Source organism: Euleptes europaea, chromosome 9 (genome assembly GCF_029931775.1).
Source record: "Euleptes europaea isolate rEulEur1 chromosome 9, rEulEur1.hap1, whole genome shotgun sequence".
NCBI lineage: Eukaryota > Metazoa > Chordata > Lepidosauria > Squamata > Sphaerodactylidae > Euleptes > Euleptes europaea.
Genome location: NC_079320.1, coordinates 18,510,594 through 18,537,364, shown reverse-complemented (window position 1 = coordinate 18,537,364; position 26,771 = coordinate 18,510,594). Strand labels below are relative to the sequence as shown.

General features: G+C 42.3%; 1 protein-coding gene across 3 annotated transcripts in view; it reads right to left on the bottom strand.

The window, feature by feature from the left end:
• Window positions 1–26,771, bottom strand: part of GRID2 (glutamate ionotropic receptor delta type subunit 2) — a 984,243-nt gene that overhangs the window by 330,276 nt on the left and 627,196 nt on the right. For all 3 annotated transcript variants that reach the window (XM_056855266.1, XM_056855267.1, XM_056855268.1), the window contains exons 6-8: window positions 19,475–19,648; window positions 13,998–14,159; window positions 959–1,078 (exon numbers count right to left, since the gene is read on the bottom strand). In XM_056855266.1, the coding sequence (XP_056711244.1) occupies window positions 959–1,078; window positions 13,998–14,159; window positions 19,475–19,648 (456 nt within the window). The remainder of the gene's footprint in view (window positions 1–958; window positions 1,079–13,997; window positions 14,160–19,474; window positions 19,649–26,771) is intronic.

The window sequence follows — 26,771 nt, the reverse complement described above, 5'->3', positions numbered from 1 at the left end:
AGGCTATTATTAGCTTTGACTTGCTTGAAATGTACAGCTCCAAAAAAGAACATACAATCTTTGACCAAGGAGGTAATGTGTATCTAGACCTTCTGTACTACTATAGATCACTCAGGGGGTAAACAAACAACAACAACAACAAAACCTGTTAGAAAACAAAACACGAATATAATCTCAACAGGAGATTTCCCTCTATAACCTCTCATATCATTTTAACTAACCTTAAGGGTTTTTTATTTTTTGTTTGCTGTAAAATAAGGAGGGGGGAAACACCCCTGAAAAATCAAGTAAATCAAGTGCTATTTTTATGTGCCTCTCAGGTGTGAAATAATTCTGGTGGTGGTGGTGTGGGAAGAAAGAACATGACATTCCAGTCTTTTTGGAAAATCATTCATCTCATGTCTATTCAGTGTGCCTTTTCTTTGTTTTCTACTCCAGATCTTTCTAATCTGGTGAACTGGGTTAGATTCCCCACTCCCCCACATGAGTGGCGGAGGCTAATCTGGTGAACTGGATTTGTTTCCCTACTTCTACACATGAAGCCAGCTGGGTGACCTTGGGCCAGTCACGCTTTCACAGTCCCACCTACCTCACAAGGTATCTGTTGTGGGGAGGGGAAAGGCAGGCGATTCTAAGCCGGTTTGATTCTCCCTTAAGTGGCAGAGAAAGTCAGCATATAAAAACCAACTCTTCTTCTTTTTCTTCTTCAAACTACAATTCTCTACAAAGGGTTGGTCACTCCTCCTTGAAAGAAGCTACCAGGTAGTTACCAAATCCTACACAAATGTGTGGAAGCTCCCTAAGAAATGTTGGTATTTTAATCAAAATTCTTGACAGTCGTTGAATGTTTCACCCAATCAGGAGTCTCCGTACCCAGTTCGAGTGAGCTTAAGCTGAAAATCAGTGCCAACGGTTATTTACAATCAGCATTTCAAATCATATGAGAATAAGGTCTTACTTTGCGGATGCCTCTGCTAAGTTCTTCCCCGTAGTTGGTCCCCAGGATTTCAAACAGAACATTGGGATTACCGCCATTTTCTGCAAATTCCAGTTCACCTGTCAAACCAGTCACTCCACCCTGAGTGTGTGAAAAAGGGAGGGAGATAAAATGTAGTCATATCTATGCACTTATTTGCACAAAAATACAGTCCAGCAGTAACTGTGAGCATTATGGAACCTGCAAAGTTTTCCCCTCTTGCCCCATGAAAACAGTGAAGTTATTGAAGATCGAAACTAGAGAAAAATACAGTGTAAATGATATTCATACAATGCCTTCTGTGTTCCAAGCACTTCGAGTACATTATCATTCTGTAATACTTACAATGGCTCTGTTAAGTAGACTGATATGCGTATCCTTACATTTCAGATAAGAGGCTGAGAGAGAGTGGCTTGCTTAGGACCGCCCAGAGAACTCCCTTATCCAGTATGTCCTAACAGTTCACAGTCACGGTAAATATGCAAGTACATAAATGCCGTCAAGTCACAACTGACTTATGGCGACTCCAGCAAGGGGGTTTCAAGGCAAGTGAGAAGCGGTGGTTTGCCATTGCCTTCCTCTGCAGAGCCTTCCTTAGTGGTCTCCCATCCAAATATTGACCCTGCTTAGCTTCTCCAATCTGACAAGATTGGCTACACCCCACAGCGATAATAATGAATCCTAATTCACACAGCAATGTGGCAGTTTTAAATCTCAGTTGTATGAAGACTTCTACTGAAAAATAATGATTTAGTAGTCAATTGGCACATAGATTTGCCTCCTTCCACTTCAAACCACTCAAGGGAATATTTATTTATTTATTTTTCCAACTTGGCTCGCAGACTTGGTAACAGGGCAGCGAAACTGGTAGATGAACACACCTACCTGTAATTAATTCACCACAGAAAAACATGCAAGACTAAATAAGGTCCATGGCAGACTTTGTTAGATGTCCGCAGAGCACTTTGTAACAAGATAGCCTAGCATCTTTGCTCTGAAGAATGTAAATATTTAAAGAATCAGATTAGGCAGAACTAGAAAGTGACTGCTCTTCTCACTGCTAGTACTGACCCCAGCCAAGCATGTGAATTGTAACACACTGTCCCAGACAACATTTTAACCCTACATAAAGCATTCTATTCTTTTGCAGTTATTACATTTTGGAAAAATTGTCCACAAACAATAATTAACAGAACCACAACTATTAAATATATACTGTAGGGTTGCCAGCTCAGGGTTGGGAAATGCCTGGAGATTGTGGGGTAGAGCCTAAGGAGTTTGGGGAGGGGAGGGTCTTCAATGGAGTATAATGCCATGGAATCCACCTTCCAAAGCACCCATTTTCTCCAGATTAACTGATCTCTGTCACCTGAAAATCAGTTGTAATCTCAGGAGATCTCCAGCCACCACCTGCAGGTTGGCGACACTAATATAGTGCCATGTATTAGAAATCCAGTTAGAACACCCAAAAATGCAACTTAAGCATAGATTCAAGAGAGCTGTCTTGCATCAACCCCCATATTATTATTCCAGGACCAATTCGAGCTAGGAAACTAAGGACTTAACTACATGTTACATTTCCCCTAGGGGTGTCCCCGGAATGGGTATTCTGAATTTCTGTGCTTCCCAGGCACACACAGGCACAGTTCAAATTAGATGTGGTGCACAAAGATCTAAGTCCCCTGCCTCCATGTGCCATGATACCGATCCCAATTAGGCCCCTAAATATCTGGAAAGTGCAAAACTTCAGAGCACACTTCTCTATTCTAGTCAGGGGAGGCCCTGATGAAAATATTACCTAAAGAACTATTTTCAGCATACCCAGGAGCTTTCCTAAGTCACCAGGTTACTCCTCTCCCTATCACAACCTACTTTTGAAAGTCAATGTCCAATATGATTTGCCATACGTAACGGAAGGCTGCCGTTCAAGAAATATAAGCCCAAAATCCCTTACGCACGCAAACTGACTGGTTCTTCAGATCCCAGTCCAAGAAACTAACAGTGTGGTCCTAATGTAGGATTACTATTGTCTAAATTCATTGTTTTAATTGGCTTAGGCTGGAGTAACTGCATTGGCTTTTACTGTAAGCAACTTGACATGACCTACCTGTCTGACTGCCTTCTGTATCCACCTACCTATCATCCCCTCAGTTTTCCCTACCTTAAGCTACCCTGCTCTGCCTTGCTCTTTTGCAACAGGTTATCTTTGACCGTGTCCCTGATCACTGATTTTACCCAATCTATTGCATCTGCCTGAACTCTTCATCACTGCTGGATGCTCTCCTGGCCCTTTAAAAACAAGGACGGAGCACTTTGACAAAGACTTAATCATTCTACTCGATAAATTTTGAACTAGACATCTCCTGCAAGGTCTGCTAACAAGACTTCAGAAGCGAGTGATCTAACAGTTCTAGTTGAGTTATATTCGTCACAATTGATGTTCTGTAAGGGCTTACTGAAGTCCAGCAACTGAACTGGCTAGATAAAAGCAAAGCACATCACAAAACTGTATCAGTGTTTTTGAAAGCTAATGAGTGGGAAGATTATGACTGTAATACACTTAGAGATAAAATGCCAAGAGCACCATGCAGGCAAGCAGACTTCTCCCCTTGTGAGCGCCCACTCTGTTCCTCTGTCTCTCTCCCTCTATCCTTGACCAAAAATACTGAAACGCATTGAGATAGGTGTGATGTGACTGGTTGCACTTCAGTTGGTGGCGGAGCAGCCCATTCCCACATATGGACCTCCCAAGAGCATACTTTGTCAAATGTGACAGAGCCACTTGAGAACGTAGATGTGGCGGAAGTTATCTGAATGTGCTCTCCATGTCCAAAATGCTTCTATGTAGAAAGCTAGTACTTTTTGGTGAAGATTAGGCTAGCACCCTTGCTGACCTAGCTTTTATGGGGAGCACCTGGAACCTATTACCCAACCAGCCACCAAGTCCACTGGGGCGTGGCATGCAACTTCCTTCCCCCTGTTCACCCACCGATGATACTGGCATAAGATACTGGCATAACACAGAGACTTGGTTGGGTAGGAAAATGGCCAAACTTTTGTTGGTTGCAGCATCAGGCATTGGCATGGCATAGGGGTGTGATCCTTTCAATCGGCCCACCCGCTCGTCAGTCGATGTGCTCCTACCCCAGCCCCCCTGCTGGGGTCCATGAGATGGCAGTATGTGGAACCCACTCGGACAGAAGCCAGCTGTGTTGTCCCCTGCCACTTGGAGGGAGGCCAACCTGACAGCCCCCAAGCTGGGCATGTCCTTGACTGCCCCCGAGCTGGGCAAGTCCCTGTCAGCCCCCGATCTGGGCATATCCCATACAGGCCTCACTCAAAATCCCTTATTGGGATCCCATGTCCAAAATGCCTCTATGTAGAAAACTAGTACTTTTTGGTGAAGATTAAGCACCCTTATTCTTCCTATGGTAGGTTTTGCAAGTGGAGAGTTTTGACATGGAGGAGCATTCAAGAATGAGCCCTGTCTGCACTATGAAGGGGTATTGGGTTGGATTCTATCGGCTTCTCCGTAGGCATAAGAAAGCTTACTGGTAATTGACAGAATATTTTATACCCCCCCACGCTCTTTTTCTTCTGGAAATCTCTTATCATCTATTTAAAAGAAGAGAAGCTCAAGACAGAGACTGCATAAACAAAATGATTGTGTTGTGTATTTATTCTCTATCAGTGTCTTCCATATCAAATTTACTGCACCTACAACCCAAAACACAATTTTTCTAACCCAAATTGGCTAGTTGAAAAATCAAGCGTTGCCTTTTCTGCTTCATAACTCATCACAATCCATCATTGACAATAAAAAGTCTGAAATCAGAATTTAGCTGTCAGATCCACGGATGATACATGAGGCATTGGGTGCGGTACATGGCTCCCTTTCCCACAGGGCACACAAAAGCCTACGGTTTGTCAGTAACCTAAACAAATGTGACTGGGAAGACCTAGAGGGCAGCTATATGCAGTGATGTGGCATCATTTTTCTTTAGCTTGTATTGTTGCTATAAGCCTTGCTTTAATAATTTACATAGATTACAAATGGAAATTGATATTTTCTAGCACTACCATTATTTCATATTATGACCCTATTCGCCGAGTTCTTGCAGTCTCTTTACTGACTAATGGGAAAATTGTCACATGCTTGAGTAATGGAAATAGGGTTGGGGGGGGGAGGAGGTAGAAACAAGAAATATCTGGATTGATTCCTTGTTTTTTTTTAAAAAAAAATTGCTGCAGCTAGTCCAATTTATTACATTTCCTGACCATTTCAGATGTTTGAATGCATATGAATTTTCATTCAGACCCTACTTGTACTAATTTTGCTGGACTTATATTGCATTGAAAGGGGAATGCAGTCATGTGCTGGCCTGTTTCTCAAGGCTATATGTCCCTTATAGGAACAACTGAGCCTATGAACACACATGAACACACATGAAGCTTCCTTATACTGAATCAGACCCTTGTTTCATTAAAGTCAGTATTGTCTACCCAGACTGGCAGCAGCTCTCCAGGGTCTCAGGCTGAGGTCTTTCACATCACTTACTTGCCTAGTCCCTTTAACTGGAGATGCCAGGGATTGAACCTGGGACTTTCTGCATGCCAAGCAGATGCTCTACCACTGAGCCACGGCCAAATCACAAACAAGGGCTCATAGGAGGCAAAAATGGGCAAACCTTTGTGACAGTCACAAAGCTATTGGCTGATACCGATCCAAATGTAATTCTCACCGTGGCGAAATTTTTATTTATTGATTTTAATGATACTTCTTTCTAACTGTATACCTTAGATTTTCTTTTTCTGGATGTTTGGTTATTTCTGTATTACTGAACTTATTTCTCAGAGTCTCTAATACAGTGAGGGTGTCTCTCTCTCAAATGAGAAGAGGGTTAATGGAAGGTATGAACAGCTGAATAGAGTAGGGCACACTGATAATCTCTACAAAAGGCAGAGTCAAGCCCTGGGGCACACCATCCCACTAACTGGAGCAGGTACCAAAAAAGAAGAGATGGAGAAATCATCATTGTCCTTGTGAAAAAGGATGGTCCAAGCAAACTGTATGTTTCTAAATAGCAATTAAGATCAGGGCAACAGGGACTGCTTCCTGTGCTGTCACTGTGCCAAATGAAGATGGCAGCAGCCAAAAGTAAGACATTTACTGCAATGGCACCCTAACTATGCTTCTTCTTCTAGAAAGCGTTCGGAAAACAATGCCTCTTTTCATTTTCCAGAAATGATATGAGACATGCTTTTTTCAAAGGTCACTTGAATTAACAAGAGTGGGTTTTTTTTCTGCTTGGGGTTCACAAACTGCCTTTTCATGCCACATTGCCCTCCCAAGAAGCCAGAGTGATACAGGTTACATATTCTTCCCATGTGTTCCAGGGCTTCTTGTATTATCACAGCAACACGAGAGAGAACTATAACATGATGGCTCCCATGCTGTGAATGCAACTCAGAACAAACTCGGAGAGAAGAAGAAGAAGAAGAAGAAGAAGAAGAAGAAGAAGAAGAAGAGAAGAAGAGTTGGTTTTTATATGCCAACTTTCTCTACCACTTAAGGGAGAATCAAACCGGCTTACAATCACCTTCCCTTCCCCTCCCCACAACAGACACCCTGTGAGGTAGGTGGGGCTGAGAGTGTGTGACTCGCCCAAGGTCACCCAAGCTGGCTTCGTGTGGAGGAGTGGGGAAACAAATCCAGTTCACCAGATTAGCCTCCGCCGCTCATGTGGAGGAGTGGGGAATAAAACCCGGTTCTCTAGATCAGAGTCCACCGCTCCAAACCACCACTCATAACCACTATACCACGCTACACCATGCTGCCCTTCTGTCTATGAGCAGAAGAAGAGAACATACACCTTTTTTCTGTACAAAGCTGCAAAAACCACACCTGGCTGAATTCTTCCTTCAACGCAAGGTACAAAAGCTTTCTCAATGTCTAGATTTGGGAATACTTGGATACGTCACTTCTGTAGCATCCAACAATATGACAAAGCCATTGTTCACATGCATACAGCATTCCCCCTCCCCTGTCCCCATAACTAGGACACCCAAATTTGGTGGTCAAAATCAATTAAATCTTAATTTGCATGAATCAGATTGGATTATATTCTTCAAAGCTGAAACTGCCAAAATTATAAATCCATATCTGGAAGGGATGATATGACATCAGGCAATGTAGCCGTCGTAGTGTCAAACCAAGAGAGTTGCCAACTCTGAACTGGGAAATTCCTGGAGATTTGGGAGTAGATCCTGGTGAAGGTACAGTTTGGGGAGGGAAGGGGCCTCAGTAGGGGTAAAATGCCATAGATTCCACCCTCCCAAGCAGCCATTTTTTCCACAAGAACTGTTCTCTGGAATCTGGAGAGCAGTTGCAATTCTGAGAGATCTCCAGACCCCACCTGAAGGTTGGCAACCCTAATCACCAACCAAGTATGCAGTCCACAACACACTGCAGATTCAAACTCCTGCTCACTTTAATGGTTCTGGATTATAGCACTAGCCTTTAATAATGGTTTAAAAAATTAAAACGTAAAGGTCCCCTGTGCAAGCACCGGGCCATTACTGACCCATAGGGTGACATCACATCCCGACGTTTACTAGGCAGACTTTGTTTACGGGGTGGTTTGCCAGTGCCTTCCCCAGTCATCTTCCCTTTACCCCCAGCAAGTTGGGTACTCATTTTACCGACCTCGGAAGGATGGAAGGCTGAGTCATCCTTGAGCTGGCTACCTGAAACCAACTTCCGTCGGGATCGAACTCAGGTCGTAAGCAGAGCTTGGACAGCAGTACTGCAGCTTACCACTCTGTGCCACGGGGCTCCTAGCAATAATGGTTAACTATGTGGAAAATCACCATTTTCAGTTAGCAAGAAGCTACATCAATATTTTAAAAACTTCTTTGCCCTCTTCTTTATTTGAAGATGAAGGATGACATTTTGAGCTGCCTAATGGATATTCTGGAAGGGGGAAAAGAGATCTACAACCAAGATTTACCAGCTGGACTTACACATTATGCACTCGGTGTTATAGAAAGGCTAAAAGGTCATGTCTGTAAACTCTCTACCTGTCAAATGCTAAGAGAGAATCAGTCACCATGCTATTAGCCAGAGTTCTGTCTGAACCTCCAGAAAGTCTGATTGCTATTATTTATGCAGTACAGACTCCATGGGCTTCAACAAAGTAAAAAACACACAACAAAAAACCCTGAAAGAGAATCATTGAAAAGCAAAAGCCCAGTGGTAATAGTCTGAAAATAGAAAAGAGATTAGAAATTGATTATTCCCACTAAGGAGCCACAAGAAAAGGCTGAATCTGGCCAGCAAACCACTGCTGCTGCAGCGTGTATTTCCATACACCTGGAGTTCTGAACAAAAGGGTCAGCTTTATATATCATGCATCATTAAACTACAGATTACTTTGGATACTAAACCTCTGCAGACAGAAGTAATTTATTAGGGGAGGGGGCTGCATCCATATGCATCCAGACAAACTCTGTATTCAGAGAGTCTCCTCCCAATATTTCTTTTAGGGAATGATTTGGATTATGTTTCATCATGAGAATCTGTCTATTTCTCTACTGGTATCGAATCTATCTACCTGTTTCTCATTGAATCCATGCAAAGGGGTATACACTATCTTCTGGGCACAGATGAAACAAACAATAATATGTAGTTGGTATTTTGCTTCTCTGGCAAAAAATCACGCAGAATTAATGGACAGCCATGACTGCATGAGCCAAACAATGGAATAGTATTGCTATAGCCCATGAAAGAAAATACACCTGCAATTTTAATATTGATGTAACAAGTATACATTTGTTTATCCAAGAAGCACTATCAAATAAGATATCCAACAAAATTCTTCCTTCACTGAACTTATTAAAGGGATTGTCTCAAACTGGGCAAGGAAATCTTATTGTGTGTGTGTGTAAAGTGCTGTCAAGTCGCAGCCGACTTATGGTGACCCGTTATGGGGTTTTCATGGCAAGAGACTACAGAGGTGGTTTGCCAGTGCCTTCCTCTGCACAGCAACCCTGGTATTCCTTGGTGGTCTCCCATCCAAATACTAACCAGGGCTAACCCTACTTAGCTTCCAAGATCTGACGAGATTGGGCTGTACCATGCTGCCTTCCCTCTGAAATATTATTAGGAAAGGGTATTTTTTTAGGGGCCTGCGAAAAAAAATCAGTAAAATTTGGGTTCGGATTTATTGGGCCCAATTTTTTGGGGGGGAAACCCAAAATAAGCCGAATTCCCATACCGGTCAATATGGGAATTCGGTTTATTTTTGGGTTTCCTGAAAAAATTTGGCCCTGGGGGGCATTTTTTGAGGTAGAGCCCCCAAACTTGTAGGGGAGCTTGCAGGGACTCTCCCTGCAAGAACTCCCAAGTTTGAGGGGGTCTGAAATTATGGGGGGGTCAGAAGTTATGGGGTATGGAAGAGGTTGCCCCCTCCCGCCTCTATAGACAAGCATTGGAAAATAAGAGATTATCTGTTTGCTAATGGGCGAACGCTTGTCTATGGAGGAGGGAAGGCCGACCTCTCCAGAGCCCATAACACTGAACCCCCTGATCCAAACTTCACCAAGCTTTGGGGTTCATGCAAGGAAAGTCCCTTAAAGCTACCCTGAAAATTTGGGACTTCTACCCCTAAAAATGCTCCCACAGGAGCTTCACAAAAAATCACCTTTGTTTCCTATTATGGGAATTTTGCATTAGCCGACTTTCACAGGATTGCGTCTATGTAGTGAAAGTCTAATACATGGAAGCACTGGGTTTCACAAATGATGCTTCTATGCAAGTGCAGCCCAGCTCCAAGCTCAACACCCAAAATACATACAGAGCTGCCTTACACTGAGTCATACTACTGGTCCATCTAACTCAGCATTGTCTTCTCTGAAGGGCAGCAGCTCTCAGAGTCTCAGGTCAAGAATGGTCTTTCTCAGTACCTGTTGACCTTAAAGACTAACAAAATTTCTGGCAGGGTATGAGCTTTCGTGAGTAACAGCTCACTTCTTCAGATATCTGAAGATATCACTTTTTCATGTAGCTGAAGAAGTGAGCTGTAACTTAAGAAATAGTTACACTTTAGAGGTGCCTGAAACATTCAATCTAATGGAACAGCAAGTCCTGGTAGGTGCCAAAAATGAAATACTAGGAAACTTGAAGCTGCTTATCCTGAATCAAACCCTTTATTTTTATTTATTTATTTATTTAATTTAATTTATACCCCTGCCCTTTCCCAACCAAGTTGGGCTTAGGTTGCTTCCAACAATAATACATTACACTATAAATATATGATATAAGTTAAAAAACACACAATTTAAAACTATAAATACCCATTTTGCTTAAAAGATGGCATTCTAAATTACATACATACTATATATAATATACGAATTATTATCAGTGGTGGGTTGGTTCATAACGGGGGTGAACAGGTGACCAACCATGACCCAGTGATTAGCAGGTCCTCCAAGGAGTTGAGACAAGAAGAAGAAAACCAAGGGGAAAAGGAAAAGAGGGGGAAGGAAAACAGAGGAAAAGGGAAGGGAAGGGGAGAAAAGGAGGGGAAGAAAAGAGGGGGAAGGGGGGGAGGCCAGCTGATCTACTGAACTGTTGCTGCCTCAACCTTATGCCTGGTGGACCATCTCTGTCTTACAGGCCCCACAGAACTGAGCTTAGTCCCACAGGATCTGGGTCTGGTGGAACTCTCTGTCTAATGAGACCCATACCCTGTGGGACTTATCTCAGTACTGCGGGGCCTGTAAGACAGAGATGGTCCACCAGGCGTACGGTTGATGCTCCCCCCTTTACTTCTCATTGTTATTCTTGGATCATTGAGGGGCCATGACTCAGTGGTAGAGCATCTGCTTGGCATGCAGAAGGTCTCAGGTTCAATCCCCAGCATCTCCAATTAAAGAATCTGGCAGTAGTTGATGTGAAAGACCTCTGCCTGAGACTTTGGATAGCTGCTGCCAGTCTGAGACCAGGGTTGAAAAGTCAGAGTTAGTATTGTCTACTCTACCACTGAGCCATTGCCCTTCAATGATCCAAGAGTAACAACGAGAAGTAAAGGGGAGAGCCAAATCCATTACTAATGCCTGAAACTATGTCTTCCTACTTGTGTTTTGAAAATATGCATAGTAAAGTTCAATTTCACGCTGTGGAGACAATCAAACGCAAGCCTGAGATGAGTGGTCAGCCAAGAAGATCCCTGGAACTGTGCTAGATAAGTATTTTGGACTTTGCATCTGGCCACATCAGTATTTGAACATTATGGACATTTTCCAGATGCTTCCATATAATCACTTTTAAAAAATATAAACAAGTAAGGAAATCTAAACTTTAAATGTTATGGAATTTCCATATCTTTCTAAGCATTCACAGGTAGTCTAGACCTTAAGAGTGATTTTTATTTATCCTTAGCCTTTTTCTGCTGCTTTCACCTCCCATCTGGCCTGCCATTTCTCTTAGCATTGCAAGGAGAATTGCCTCACAAATGAATCCTCCCTCTGAGTAACTGCTGAGAATTGAAGGAGGAGTTTATTTGTTCCTTTGATTAATTATCCTCCTTTTAAAAGGCAGAAAATAGTAAGTGACAAACTGGAAACGTCAGCTAGACTGACAGAGCGAAGGACTGCATGAACTCCAGAGCTTTCAAAGTGCAAAATTCTCATATTTGTGAATGAACTGATGTCACATTGATAAATGTCAAAAACAAGATAAGCAAAGTTTTTAAAGCAAATATAAGGCGTATAAGTGTATACTCATCACAGGCCTACTGTTAAGGTGTGTGTTGCAAAGGGCAGGTGAAACTTCATCACCTATGTAGATAGCCCTTGGAATACGCATAGATTCATGCATATAAACATGAAGCTGCCTTAAATGGAATTAGGCTCTTGGTCTATCAAGATCAGTATTGTTGGCTCTGACTGGCAGCAGTTCTTCAGGGTCTAAAGTCAAGGTCTTTCACGTCACCTAATACCTGGTCTTTTTTAAAAAACTGAAGACCGGGACTGAACCTAAAGCCTTGAGCATGTTATGCAGGTGCTCTACCAATGAGCCTTCAAAATCTGCATCAGTGACTGACTGCAGAGATAGCACTAATTTGCAAATTAGCATGGAAGGAATACAAGACTGTTATTTCACAGTGTAGCATCCCTGTAACTGATCTTGGTCGGCCCTTCCTGCAGTCAGAAACAAGATATGACGATTTTCTGCTTATAATCCCCACCTGGTTTTCTACTTCTATATGGTAAGAAGTAGAAAACCAGGTGCTTCTGCGAGTCCATGCGGTAAAAAAAATTCTTCTCAGGCAAATATTTCTCATTTATACAATTTCATTGCACAGATCTTGAGAGCCAGCGTTTGACAGAAGTTTCCAAACATGGAGGTTTTTCAAGAGGAGACCCACAAGGCTTCACAGGGGAGGGAAATCCCATTTTGTCTCTCATTGCCACCAGCTCTGGCTGACTCTACCACTCCCCTTAACTCCTCTTTTTCATTCCCCTCCCCTCCCCTGCCCTGCTCATCCCACTCACTGTGTGGTTTCTTTCCTCCATTCTGGGCAACTTGAAAGGCCATCCAAGTCCCAGCAGGTTCGACATTGATTTTTTAAACAGTGTCTGAGCATGCTCAGACAGCCACCTATATCCTATCACCCCTCTCAACAAAGTGGAGCACGTGAAGCTGCCTTATAATGAGTCAGAACCTTGGAGTGTCAAGGTCAGTAGTGTCTACTCTGACTGGCAGAATCTCTCCAGGGTCTCACGTGGAGGTGTTGCACATCACCCACTGAGCGTGTGTAAAGTGGGTGTGTAAAGTGCAGTTAAGTCGCAACTGACTTATAATGACTTTCTCATGGGGTTTTCAAGGCAAGTGATTAAGAAAAGGTGGTTTGCCACGGCTTTCATCTGCAAAGTCTTCCTTGGTGATCTCCCATCCAAGTACCGACCCTGCTCAGCTTCTGAGATCTGATGTGATCAGGCTCTACTGTACCCTTCCACATTCCCATCACCCACTACCTATCCTTTTAACTAACGATGCCCTGGATTGAACCTGGGACTTTCTGTATGCAAAGCTGACAATCTACCACCAAGCCACAGTTCTTCCCAGTGTAAGGTGCTTTCCTCTGACAAAAGTGTGTTGTTTTTCTGCCAGAGAAAGAGCCACTTAAGTTGGAGGAAGGCTCCTTAGGCTGGAAAAAAGCAGAGAAGTGTGATGAGATAGAGGCTACTGTATTGGACCTGGGGGAGGTCTCTAAAAAAATTCTTTCTTCCACATCTGCAGATTCTTCTAGGATTGCAGACCCCTAAAAGTAGCTGTGGCTTTCATCACTGCATGCATACACAAGGAGGACAGCCTTCGGCAGTAACCCCACAGGCATTGAAAATCCCTGTCTCTTACAAATCTACCCATCATGAAAGATCCCCCCAGTCTTTGTCTTGGAAGTTCATCTTTGTGGTAGAAAGAAGGGTCCTAAAGAACTCCTGGATGACCCAGGCAAACCTGATCTTGTCAGATCTCAAAAGCTAAGCAGGGTTAGCCCTGGTTAGTACTTGGATGGGAGACCACCAAGGAATGCCAGGGTTGTCGTGCAGAGGAAGGCAATGGCACACCACCTCTGTAAATCTCTTTCCTTGAAAACCCTACTGGGCTGCCATGTCAGCTGCCATTTGATGGCACATTACACACACACAAAGAAATCCTGACACACCAAGTTGGTAGAATCCTTGATATCCCACATGGATTTCAAATTTGTACATGCCAAAAAAGAAGAAGAAGAAGAAGCAGGAAAAAGCATGCGATTTTCTTCTGAGTCATTAAGGAAAGAAAAATACTAAATGAAATAAATGTATATCTTTAAAGGGGACACTCCAGAGTTCTGAATAAAGATTTACAGTTCTTGTTTTTAAGGGTTCAGTGTTGTAGATGCAAAAGTACATTTCATAAAAGTGAAACAGAAATTGCCTCTTGAGAGGAAAAAAAGAGCATCTCAGGGTATACCTTCCGGATTGTATCCAACATAGATCTCCCTCCTTGCCACGGCTTAGAGTTCTTCCTAATGCAGGTCAGGCTTGCCATGCTGTGCCACTTCCGGTCCTCCAGCTTCTTATGGAAAGCGTTTGCCAGCAAGAGCACCGTATCATATATGTAGAGGTTGGTAATCTGTCAGAGAGATTAAAAAATTGATTGCAAGCAGCCAACACGCTCGGGCTGGCAGAGTTCATAAGCGGCTTGTCTCTCTGCTGACACCGCTCAGACTTTCATTAACTTAAATGCACTACTACTAGGGGCAGATGGCCTCCCACTTTGGAATGCGAGTGGGTCTCGGGGACTCTGTATGTTGTAAAATGCCCTTTTGCATTCTGCAAATGCAGACGGGTTTGCGGCGGCGGCTGGAAATCCCCTCTCTCCATATTCCAATAAGAGACCTGTTCACAAGTTATAGTGAAGACATGTACAGTGTACAGCGTGCATTAGATTTTTCTTTGGTGTGCATTGAGTAATTTGCATATTACATTCCACTCAAGTACAGCAGAAAGTGCAATATAAGCCTCACATTTCTCCATGTACTGTCCTCTCCTCCAGTTTTATTGTTAAAGTCTGCCCACATTGGCTCTTTCTTACAAATGGATATACATAAGAACTTAAGAATAATAGAAAAGACCTGCTGGATCAAATGACTGGTCCACACAGCAGCCAACCAACAGCCCTGAAGGGCCAAAAAGCACATGTGGATGTACACATGTTCCCTGCAACGTGTACACAGGAGTATAAAGTGAAACGTTTTACACCTCTCCATTCTAATGCAGACTTATCCACTGATATTTCTAGCTGGTAAATCAACCTTCTCAGAAAACACGAGCCTGTCCTGTCCTGTCCTGCTCTGAGCTGGCTTCTATTATTTATGTATTTATGTATGGCCTGATTTTCTCCTCACTGGGGACCCAAGGGGCTTAAAAACTCTTAGTTTTTCAGGGTAGTGATGTTATGGTGCACTTGGTGCTCCCCCCCTCCACGGCCCTGCCCCCAAGCTCTTGACATTTTATTTATTTATTTGTTTATTATATAATTCTTATACCCCCGTCCACACCCCGGCATCTCTAGTCAGGACTGGTATTGATATTGAGACATGATTATAAGGATGTACAGAAACATGACTCACCACCAGGTAAGTTTGTAGCAGATGGTCTAAGCCCGTGGGATGCCAAATGTATATCCTTAATCTAGTTTACACTGAATATTTGTAAAAAAATTTAAAGAGAGGAATGACACATTGCTAGGTCTTCGGTTAAAGAACTACAGGTCCTAATTAATTCAAAATCTAGAATTTTATTTTTTGAAATCCCAGCACTTTTAGTATTCCTTCTTTACGCCTGTAATAGTCAAGTTAAAACATACAGCATAATTGCACTGGAGTGGTATATATATATTTATGCCACTGCAATACAAGATGGTTAATGACTTGTTTTTGGCAGCTGACTTCAGCAGGCTTGAATTGGGAGTTTGGGGGAAAAAATTAAGTGCTCTTTCAAATGACAACACTTCATACAAGGACCATAAGAAAGCAAACACATTGTAACCACTAATGACAAACTTGGGATATAAATCATTCCAGATTCCACAGTCATTATTCTTCCACAGAATGTTTTTTTCAGTGTACCTTCCATAACTTTACATTAGAAGAATACTGAGACTTTATCACAGGTCACATCGATGTATATACTTGTTAATTCAGGAGCAATTTTGTGGAGCATCTATCAAATGTAAATGGGGATCTAGAGAACAGAGATCAACAGCCATTCAACAGATATTTAAAGCCTTTAGCAATAGTGTTGATGAGTACTTACAACATATTCGATCATAGACCATTCGTATATGAAAGTTAATTTCTGCATTTGTAAAGCCTCTTCCCGTGAACTGAGAAGAATGCTGTATTAATCATGGTAACCTCAGAATCCATTATATGGGAGCTACTGAAAGATTGCTTTATGTATTTATTGCTCTTCTGCCTAAACACAACAGGTTTCTTAATGCACCATATAATTCAATGGTTGATACTGCATTATTGCATGTTTCTCAGAAGCTAAAGTATTCTATTGGGAAATAAAGACAGGAGGACAGAATAGAACCGATACAGTGTCCAATAATGACCCTGCTAGGAACCAAAAGAATAAAGTTAGAGCTCTCTCAGCCCCACCTACCTCACAGGCAGTCGGCATATAAAAACCAACTCTTCTTCTTCTACTACTTGAACAAAAAAAGCATTCTCCAATTACTGTATGGGCTAAAATATGAGTCTTGCTACAACCAGCAAGCTGGAGGTGGTATAAAGCTATTTTTAACATGCTCCTACAACAAATTCCATGCTGCACCCCACAGTTGTATTAAGAACTGCTGTATCAGCCTTATTAAATCTTGAGTGCTGGACCTCAGGTCTCATAATGGCTCAAAAAGTAGCACATAACCCCCCTCCCCCAAAAAACCCAAAGACTGCCCACTAATGATTTCTGAAACAAAAATTCCAAAGATATTAAGAGCATTCGGCCCAAGAAATGTAATGTGGGCCTGTCAAAATATGGCTTGAATGCTGATGAACTGAAAGCTACCCTTGTAGATCAGGCAAACAAGATAATTAAAAAGAGGATTAAAGGGATTAACACCCAGTCAGACATGGGTTGTTTTGCATAATATGGATTTTTCTTCATGGTATAGGATCATAAAAGCTAACATTGTTTCTGAGCCACATTTGGCTGATTTAACATTCCCTCTCTTGAGGGGCTACTCCCCAAATCCAGACAATGTAAACAACAACATTTGGATGGCAAAGAATTCTCATCAATGAGAGGTTGCACTGCTATATATTCAGCATTCTGATGTCTATATCTTCTGGCATGAACACTGAGAATCACCACAGGCTCACCAAGACAGATGCCCTCAGAGTTTCTCTCATAGTCTGACCCCCTGCCAAACTCCAACGGAACATCCTATGAAAAGAATTTAAATGACTTGTAAGGTTGCTAGCCCTCGGATTGGAAATTCTTGGAGATTTGGGTGTGGAGCCTGGGGAGGGCAGGGGCCTCATGAGGTAGAATGCCAAGGAGCCCATCCTCCAAAGCAGCCATTTTCTCCAGGTGAATTCATCTCTGTAGGACCCACCTGGACTTCACAATCCTAAATACTGACTTACCAGTAGCATGACAAGACTAATTACTGCTTATTGGGTAAAAAGCCCATTTCAGGAGATGTGACTGATCTATAAAGAACCGACATTAGTTACCTGTGATTTACTAACTGCAAATTGCAATAGATTATGGTGCCTAAACCAAAATGACAGCCAACTAGCAGAACTGCTTGGAGTTAGAAGAAGAAGAAGAGTTGGTTTTTATATGCCTACTTTCTATACCACTTAAGGAAGAATCAAACCGGCTTACAATCACTTTCCCTTCACCTCCCCACAACAGACACCCTCTGAGGTAGGTGGAGCTGAGAGAGTGTGACTAGCCCAAGGTCACCCATCTGGCTTCATGTGCAAGAGTTTATGTGTGGGAGTTTCACTTACCAGGCTTAATTGTGGAAATAATATGTCATATTATATAGATAAAGAAATTGTCCCAGGCTCAGCTGCCTCCAACAGCAATTAATATATTGGAATTTGGGGGGAATGATATGTGAGATGATTCATATGAAGAGTTTTGAGAATGTTTCAAAACCATTTCATATTCTGCTTCATAGTTAACAACTTAGGACTGACAACTGTATATTGCAATGCACATGAACACATGAAGCTACCTTATATTGAACCAGACCATTGGTCCATCAAAGTCAGTATTGTCTACTCAGACTGGCAGTGGCTCTCCAGGGTCTCCGGCAGAGGTCCTCCACCTCACCTACTTGCCTAGTCCCTTTAACTGGAGATGCCGGGGATTGAACCTGAGACCTTCTGCATGCCAAGCAGATGCTCTACCACTACCACAGCCCCTCCCCACAGAATTTGCTTTTTTGCAGTATTATCTGTAGCAATATTTTGACTACTCTTTTATGCTCTCATGTATACTCCTGTTCTTTATTATTTTTATACTTTGTATTGGAGGCCAGCTCCTTCATCATTTATGTAGCTGGAAGTCTTTCAGCAGCTATACTCCATTCATTCCAGAAGCAAGCAAAATTCCATATGAAAGGAACACAGTGTCCTTCAAGTGCAAAACGGGGACAGGTAGCTGTGAACTTGGGTTAAATTTCACAAAACCCACAATATTTGCACTAATCCATAGCTCTGTAAAGACTATCAGATAGTGGAAAGCAAAAATATCAAAGGGTTTTGAAAACTCTTTGCTTTTTTCATTCCAGTCAGGCTACAATGCTATGCAGACTTTCTTGGGAATAAGTCTCACTGAATCCTGCCAAATGTAACTGAGTGATTATGCATATAACTGTGCTGTAAGATGGACTCTGTTGTAGAATGTACTCTGGTTTTAGGGGTTGGCTGACCACATATGGTTTAGTTGTGCAAGACTGAAGAAGATGATTGGATGCCTTCCTTAGCTAGCTTCTCACTGTAAGAATGGAGGTGAGGGGCATACACACAACACCCCATGCTGCTGAGGAGAGCTTGGAATACACATGAAGCTGTCATACTATAGAAGTAAACAAGCAAAGGCAAACTTTAACCCTTGCTAGAGGTTCCGTTTTTTTCTCAGCAGCTTTGGAGGGGAAATTTAGAAAACTCCCAAGAGTTCAGTGGGAGTGTCCCTGTGGGGCCAGAGAAATTGAAGACTCTAGCCATGTTATTCTTAGGTGTCATTACTATAAGGACATTAGACAGAAGTTGATGCATCCACTGGTGAACCTAAGGGAGTTTGTTTCAGAAGAAGAGGAAATGAAATTTCTGCTATGGGAAATTTCTGCTATTTCACATCACCTTTTGTCTTTCCCAAGTTGCTAAATTTTGCTCAGTGGCTATTAAGGTCCGTTTGAGAGAGATCACTAATGGTAATGGTCAATATTGGTGACCATTACCTCTTAGGTAAATTTTAGTATAACATTTTTTACTGCAACTATTTTATAATTTTAATATATTTCTGTTAAGCTATGGAGATACATTTAGATTTGATACCTACCCTTTTAAAATCATTTTTAAGATTGTAATTGTTTACTATGTTCTGGCAAAAGCTGTAAATAAATAAAGAATAATAACACATGAAGCGGACTTATACTGAATCAGACCATCAGTCCACCAAGGTGAATATCGTCTACTCAGATTGGCAGTGGCTCTCCAGGGTCACAGGTTGAGGCCTTTCACATCACCTACTCCCTGGTCCTCCTTAACTGGAGATGCCAGGGATGGATCCTGGAACCTTCTGCATGCCAAAGAGATGCTCTATCACTGAGCCACAGCTCATCCACAAATGGGTGAGAAGACATACCCATTTATAACATAGCAAAATAGTAGCAATGCATTTCACATGAATAGAAGGTACCTCCATGTTTTGGGAGAAAGGGTCCTTAGGATCACACAGTGATGATGATATTCGGTGGTTCCCGCGGAAACAGCGCTGACTTATGTTCTGTGGCACTGGAAACGACTGCCGAATAATGGTCAACCTTCCAATTGACTTTCGCACCAACTCCTGCACGTCTGCATCATTTATTTCCTGCAAAATAAGGCATAATAAATATGGAGAAAATTTAAATGTCACTAACACTTTAAAAAGGAGGAAACAAGCTCTTTAAAATGTGATTGTATTCCATTGTTACCACATTTAATCAGGTTTGGGAAGGCTCCATGCAGACCCACTGCAATAACTTCCCACTGCTATAATCACCTGAAATTGTCAGCGTTTTCCACTGAAGCTGCAGGTGTGAGAAACCCAAGAGGGAAACTCAACTGGGAGCCTATTTGGCGCTCCCTTCCCAGACATACATAAAGAGCAAAGGAGAGAAATGAAAGGTAGAGGGAAGCTACAATACATTTGCCCACACAGGGAGAAAGAACACTGCCAGGGATTAGGCCATTGGTGGGGCATCTCTCCCTCCAGCTCATTCTGGAATGACTTGATGTGGGAAGCAGTGCAGGACATCAGTATCAGGAGAGCAGAGGATGGAAGTACAAGATGGAAGAATGGACTGGGATCCTTAGCATTGGGAGATGAAGGGTGCAGCTTAGGCAGGAATGTTGTAAGAGTCTTCCTTTGACACTGATGACTCTGAGGAGCACTGCAGCTTGAGCCGCTGGGAGGAGAAATGAGATTAGTGCCCTAAACCTGCTCTCCTATCAGGCCATTGGGAAATAGGGGCATCCTCCCTTACTGTGGGGCCGGACTAGCTCTTGGGCTTACCAGGTGAGCCACTGCCCTGGAGGGCTGCTGGTGGCCAGAATCAAGCAGAATCTAGTGAGGAACAAGTCCGGCGGAGTGCCTGTGAAGCTGCTCAACTCCTAGCAATGATGATCAGGAGCAGTTTGAAGGAGGAGGCAATTGGTGCCATTGGCCAAGTCTGAGTTGAGTGGCCTCAGCAGTGCTGGCTTGTTATCACCGTAAGGGCCACTCAGCTTGGTTTCCTGCTGGGCCATTTTAGCTCCTCAGTCTTCTCCTGCCTTACTGTGTACCACCACTCCAGGCTAAGCTGTGTTGGAAGAGCCCTCCTGCTTAACCTTTTATCCCTTGAAGTATTTTATAGCATCATTTTAAAATAACAGTGGCACTCCTACATCAACACAAGAAGTACAATATCATAAAGTCCTACATGAGATGAAAAACAGGACATTCCACTTGGTATCAACAATTGGTAAACCACATAAGAAGAGGAAGAGGAAAGAGTAGGTTTTTATATGCCAACTTTCTCTACCTTTTAAGGAGAATCAAACCGGCTTACAATCGCCTTCCCTTCCTCTCCCCACAACAGACACCTTGTGAGGTAGGTGGGGCTGGGAGAGTTTGGAGCAAACTGTGACTAGCCCAAGGTCACCCAGCTGGCTTCATGTGTAGGAGTGAGGGAACCAACCTGGTTCACCAGATTAGAGTCCACTACTCATGTGGAGGAGTGGGGAATCAAGCCTGGTTCTCCAGATTCGATCTTAAGCACTACACCTTGCTGGCTGGAGAATGGAATCCTGCTGTGGCCAGCAGTGGCATTCCTATAAAAAGGCATCACCTGTTGTGCATCAGGCTGTCCAAATATGACTTTGTATCTAGCTGATACATAAATCCCCACTGAAGCAAGGAAAACCATAAATATCAGACACAGGGAGTTTTGAAGCTCAAAAGCTTATACTCTTGTTAGTCTCTAAGGTGTATCTGGATTTGAACCTATGGTCTTGCTTGTTATTGATTGCTATATCTTCTTCCTTGAGCTCAAGTTTCTTTCTCAGAGAGAGAGAGAGAGAGAGAGAGAGAGAGAGAGAGAGAGAGAGAGAGAGAATGTAAAAAATGGAAATGTTAAATAAAAGGTAGGTGTTGCCACATGTAAATGGATATACTTAAAATTCCCAGAACAACTGGGTCAAGTGAAGCTCTATTGTTATTTTATTTCTTAGCAGTCTTGCAAAGAAAATGCTGAGATATGTGAATTTTAAACATCAATCTTCTCGACTACACTAAACCTATTTTATTCCTCTTTGTAGCCTGTCATAGATTTTGAAGCCATCTGTTATTTATGTTCTTTATGAAGTATAGATTTTTCTGCAAACAAAATAACACCTGGCATCAGCTGTGTCCAGTGTAATATCCTGCATTTCTGGTCGATTAATCCTTAATGTACCATAGATAATGGCTTCTCTCAGTGTACGGTGCTGTCTTATCATTTAGACTATCATTTCGGTAGCTACAAGGAGGAAGAAAAAGTTGCTACCTCTTGCATAAAATGCAAGCATTTTTTATACACCTGCAGTATAATTAGAGGGAGGAGTTTAAAAGAACCTCATAAACTCCATTCAAAGGCACATTTTTTATTCAATTGGAAGGAAGGTGGGTAGGTTCACCATGGATCATTTTGCTTACACATCTTGCATGCTCCATAAGTACCTATGGAAAGCAGGCACTTGGAGCAATGGCAGATAGCCTCTGATGCCTTTGTTCCGATTAAGAAGCAGACAGGCATTCAGCTATGAATGCAGAGGCAAATGACCTCATACTGCTGAAATCCCATTTGGACAGCCCACTGACATAATTTTAGCATCCTTGTGTACATACAGAGGCACAACCATGGACCATTTACCTCCTGTTCATCCTCTCTCTTTCTTGCGTTTTCTCCTTCACTGTTGAAATTCAGATTCGTTACAAGTCAGATTGTTAGCTCCATGGAGAATGAACTTCCTCTGTAACCACTATATACATTGATGGCCCATTATTTAAAAATCTCTCTTATTTATTTATACCCTGCCTTTCTCTCCAATGGCAGCATACATCATTCTCCTCTCCTCCATTTTATCCTCACAACAACTCTGTGAGTAGGTTAGGCTGAGAGAGTATGACTGGCCCAAGGTCACCCAAAGAGCTTCCATGGCATGAGTGGGGATTCGAACCTGGGTCTTCCAGATACTACTTCAACACTCTTAACCACTACACCACACTGGCGCTCGCTCTCTCATACTCAGTTACCAGCATTCTCTCACACATGGTCACACTCATAAAGGTCCAATATTTCATTGTGTGCTTGGCGCATAATACTAAGAAACAGAACTCAAGGCATGGCTATGCAAATGTAATGATAAGAATATGCAAATAGAGGCAGGTTCAGTTCTCAGTCATTCCAACTGAACACATCTGTCCAGAAACTGCTGAGAGCAGACAATGCCCAATTCTGGATGAACAGGGGAAGGGGAAGGTGACGTGAAATGTAATGTGAAATGTACTTTGGACCAAACAGCATGTAAATTGATTAGGTATTTAAAAAATGATGTAGTTCTGGTATTGGGCACGCTCGATTTGGAAGTGATTCCCAAGCATCATTTTATCTTGCAGCTGCAAATAAAAACACTGCTTTTGCCTTTCAACTCTATGGGATGGAATAAATGGGTTGAAATCTGCAGACCACAGCTGAGAGAAGACAAAAAAACTTTCATCTCCATGCATTGGATTCACTGGGGACAAGAGACATGTTTAACTCAAAGAACAATTATGTCTCCAAGGGCACCCATTTACTTATCCCAGGTAAAGGAATGGAAGCCATTCACTCCAATGAAGAAGAGCATAGCACTATATATCGGGACAACCCTAAAGCAGGCAGGACACTGTCACTGACATTATATTCGCACTACATGTATAATGCTCTGACCTGGATGGTCCAGACTAGAACCATTTCATTGGATCTCAAAAGCTAAGCAGGTTCAGACCTAGTTAGAACTTGGATGGGAGACCAGCAAGGAAGCCCAGGGTTGCACCACAGAGGCAGGCAATGGCAAACCACCTCTGTCTACCTCTTGCACTGAAAACCCTACAGAGTTGCCATGTCAGCTGCAACTTGATGCCACTTTCCACCACCACATGTACAATATGTGTAATGTGAGTCTCTGAATTCCTAGGGATCCTTGAACATACACACCATCCATCATGACAATGAATATGTTGCTAGTAAATAATAACTTTCTCCAATCTGGTGCCTTGAGCCAACATCAGTTTAGTCAAGTGGATAGGAGATCTCAATTCTTTATTAACATGAAGAGCCATGATGTTTTGTGTACACAGAAGCAGTAGTATGAGCCCAAGGGGTCTACCTCATGCACCAGTGGATCATGAGACAGGTGGTGTTTACCTCTGTAGCAACTGAGAAGTTGTCAGGACGTTTAATGCCGTGAAACATCAAACTCACATGACCATATGACACCGCCAAGTTCTATTTTCTAAGAAGTTTAGACTTTTGGCTGCGCAAACATTTATCATTTTGTCACTCCCCCCCCCACATGCAAAGCACACAGCCTTCTTCAGTGTTCAGAAGTTCTGCACATTTTAATTAGAATTCACAGTTTTTAGATTCTTCCTTTGCCTTTAGGCAGTTGCTGCCCCTTAGACATAACTGTGTATTTTATAAACACTATCTGGAGACTAAAAATACAGGGGAAAGAGGCTTCAAGCCAGAATCTATAACATATACATTGTCACCATAATGAGATAGAGGATGGATTCACAGCTCCAGCATTTTTGTTTTTGTGGATTCCATTGATGTATTTTTGTTTTATTTATCGCTTCAATTACATATTTTAAATCAACTTTTTATGAATCATGGTTTCCTGTAATAATACACTGAAAGTAAAAAACAACAACCAAATTATATAAAATCATCCAATGAAACTTTCGTTTAGTTTTCATATACACAACCACAGAAAGTATAGAACTGAAATGAAACTAGCTTCACAATCTTTTTGGGGGGAGTGCTGAAAAAATGGATGCTGTTTTCAGTGCTTCTTACAAAGACATTCACATTGCCCTCCGTGATGTTATTCCTTAGCCAAATTTTATTGGCAGCATAGTGTGATGTCATTTGGTCTTAGGGTTGCCAGGCCCGGAGACTAGGCAGGTGACCATTGGCAACAGCATGATGTCACTTCTAGCCTTTTCTAATGACGTGTGATATCACTTCAGGTTTTCCCTGGAAGTGATACCACACCTCTTTAGGAATCACACCTTTTTAGGAATAGCCAGAAACTCTATGGGTAAAACTGTAGAATTTTCAGTGATTCCTAGAGACGACTGATGTAACTTTTGGGTTTTCCCCCGGAAGTGATGTCACACCATTGCTGACAGCCATTTTTTCATTTATTTTTCTTCCATTGCTGCTTCAAACAAGAAGTGGAGGTGAAAGATTCCTTGCCCCTGCCAAGGGACTGGCATCCCTATTCAGTCAGTGTGGTCCTGATTAAGTGTGACCCCACATAAGACTAACCCGGAAAAGGAAAAAAGAAGGGCAGGGAGGGGGAAAGAATATGAGAGAGTGATTAAAAAGTATTAAGAAATGATAACTATTAGTACAAATAGTTTTCCTCCCCAGAACTGAAACTGGAGAATATTCCACAAGCATTATCCAAAGAGTGGTTAAAAAAAAAAAAAAAAGGAATTCGAAATGAAATGTTCTCTTAAATCTTAACCCCTCTCCTTTAACCAGCATGCATGGTTAATGTGAAAAATTACCTTAATGATAATAAAAGTTTCAACCTACTCTTATATGTAGGCACAATAAAAACAGAGCCTGGTAAAGTCCTTGTGCTAATTTTCTCAGAAGTGATGTTGAGCTGCCCCCCAATGGCCACCCGCATGTCTCCGCATCCCCATATCCCTGGCTTTTCTTCTGTCTTTCTCAAACCTGCTTTTCTTGAAAGCTTTGGGAAAGATCCCAGTAAAGCCTGGCTTTAGAACTCACCTAGAGTATTGTGTTCAGTTTTGGGCACTACAATTAAATAAGGATACAGACAAGCTGGAACGTGTCCAGAGGAAGGCAATGTAGATGATGAGGGGTCTAGAGACCAAGTCCTATGAGGAAAGGTTGAAGGAACTTGGTATGTTTAGCCTGGAGAGGAGATGACTGAGTGGTGATATGATAACCATCTTCAAGTATTTGAAGGGCTGTCTTACGGAGGATGGTGCAGAGTTGTTTTCTGCTGCCCCAGAAGGTTGGACCAGAACCAACAGGTTGAAATTAAATCAAAAGAGTTTCCGGCTAAAGATTAGGAATAACTTTCTGACAGTTAGAGTGGTTCCTCAGTGGAACAGGCTTCCTCTGGAAGTGGTGGGCTCTCCTTCTTTGGAGGTTTTTTAAGCAGAGGCTTGATGGCCAACTGTCAGCAATGTCGATTCTATGAACTTAGGCAGATCATGAGAGGGAGGGCAGGAAGAGCTGTGTCAGAGTTTGGCTCTCGTGGCCCTTTCTTACATGCCCAAGGCAATGCTGATCGCCTCTTTCGGGCCAGGAAGTAATTTTTCTCCAGGCCAGATTGGCCAGGGATCCTGGATGATTTTTTTGGCCATCTTCTGGGCATGGAGTAGGGGTTTCAGGGGGACCGGATGGGACGTAGTTGTGAATTTCCTGCATTGTGCAGGGCTTAGACTAGGTGACCTTGGTGGTCCCTTCCAAATCTATGATTCTTTGATGCATGTTATGACAATCAGCAGTTGTCATGATGAAAAATGTGATGTAATAATTGGAGAAGACTGGAGAGATCTAGGTTCAAATCCACACTCAGCAACAAAACTCATTGGGTCTCCTTCGGTCTGTCAATATATCAGCCTAGGCCTACTCATTCAGGAGTAGTAAAACTCAGGGAAAAAAAGATGGGATAATAAAGGAAAAGAACAGGGGGAAAAATCTCTCATCCATTCTTCCAATATATAACATTACTTCAAATAGAAAGCAATATACAATAAAATTAAGGGCAGATTTTCAAACATTCTCACATGTTGAAAGGAACAAATGAAACCACAAACATTCACAGCATCTAGATCAAGAGTGGACAATAAGTAGTCCTTGAAGCATATTTGGGGATTGTAAGTTTTCATTAAAAAATGCTGTTTCTAACAAGAATTGACAACCAACCAAAGAACTGGAGAATCTTCGTTTTCAGTGCATGTACGTATTTTTAAATGGCTCTTATGATTGCAGGGAGATGTTAGAAATTTGCGATGGGCAGCTTGTAGCCCCCAGGGCTTTTATTGTAGCCTGTGGGGGTTTGGTAGAATACATCTTTCTGTTAAAGAAAACTGAAGCATCATTCCAGCCTCCCTGGTTGCAATGATAAATCTCACTAGGTAACAAGCAAAACCAAATTCTCATGTCACTTTTCACTGCCAA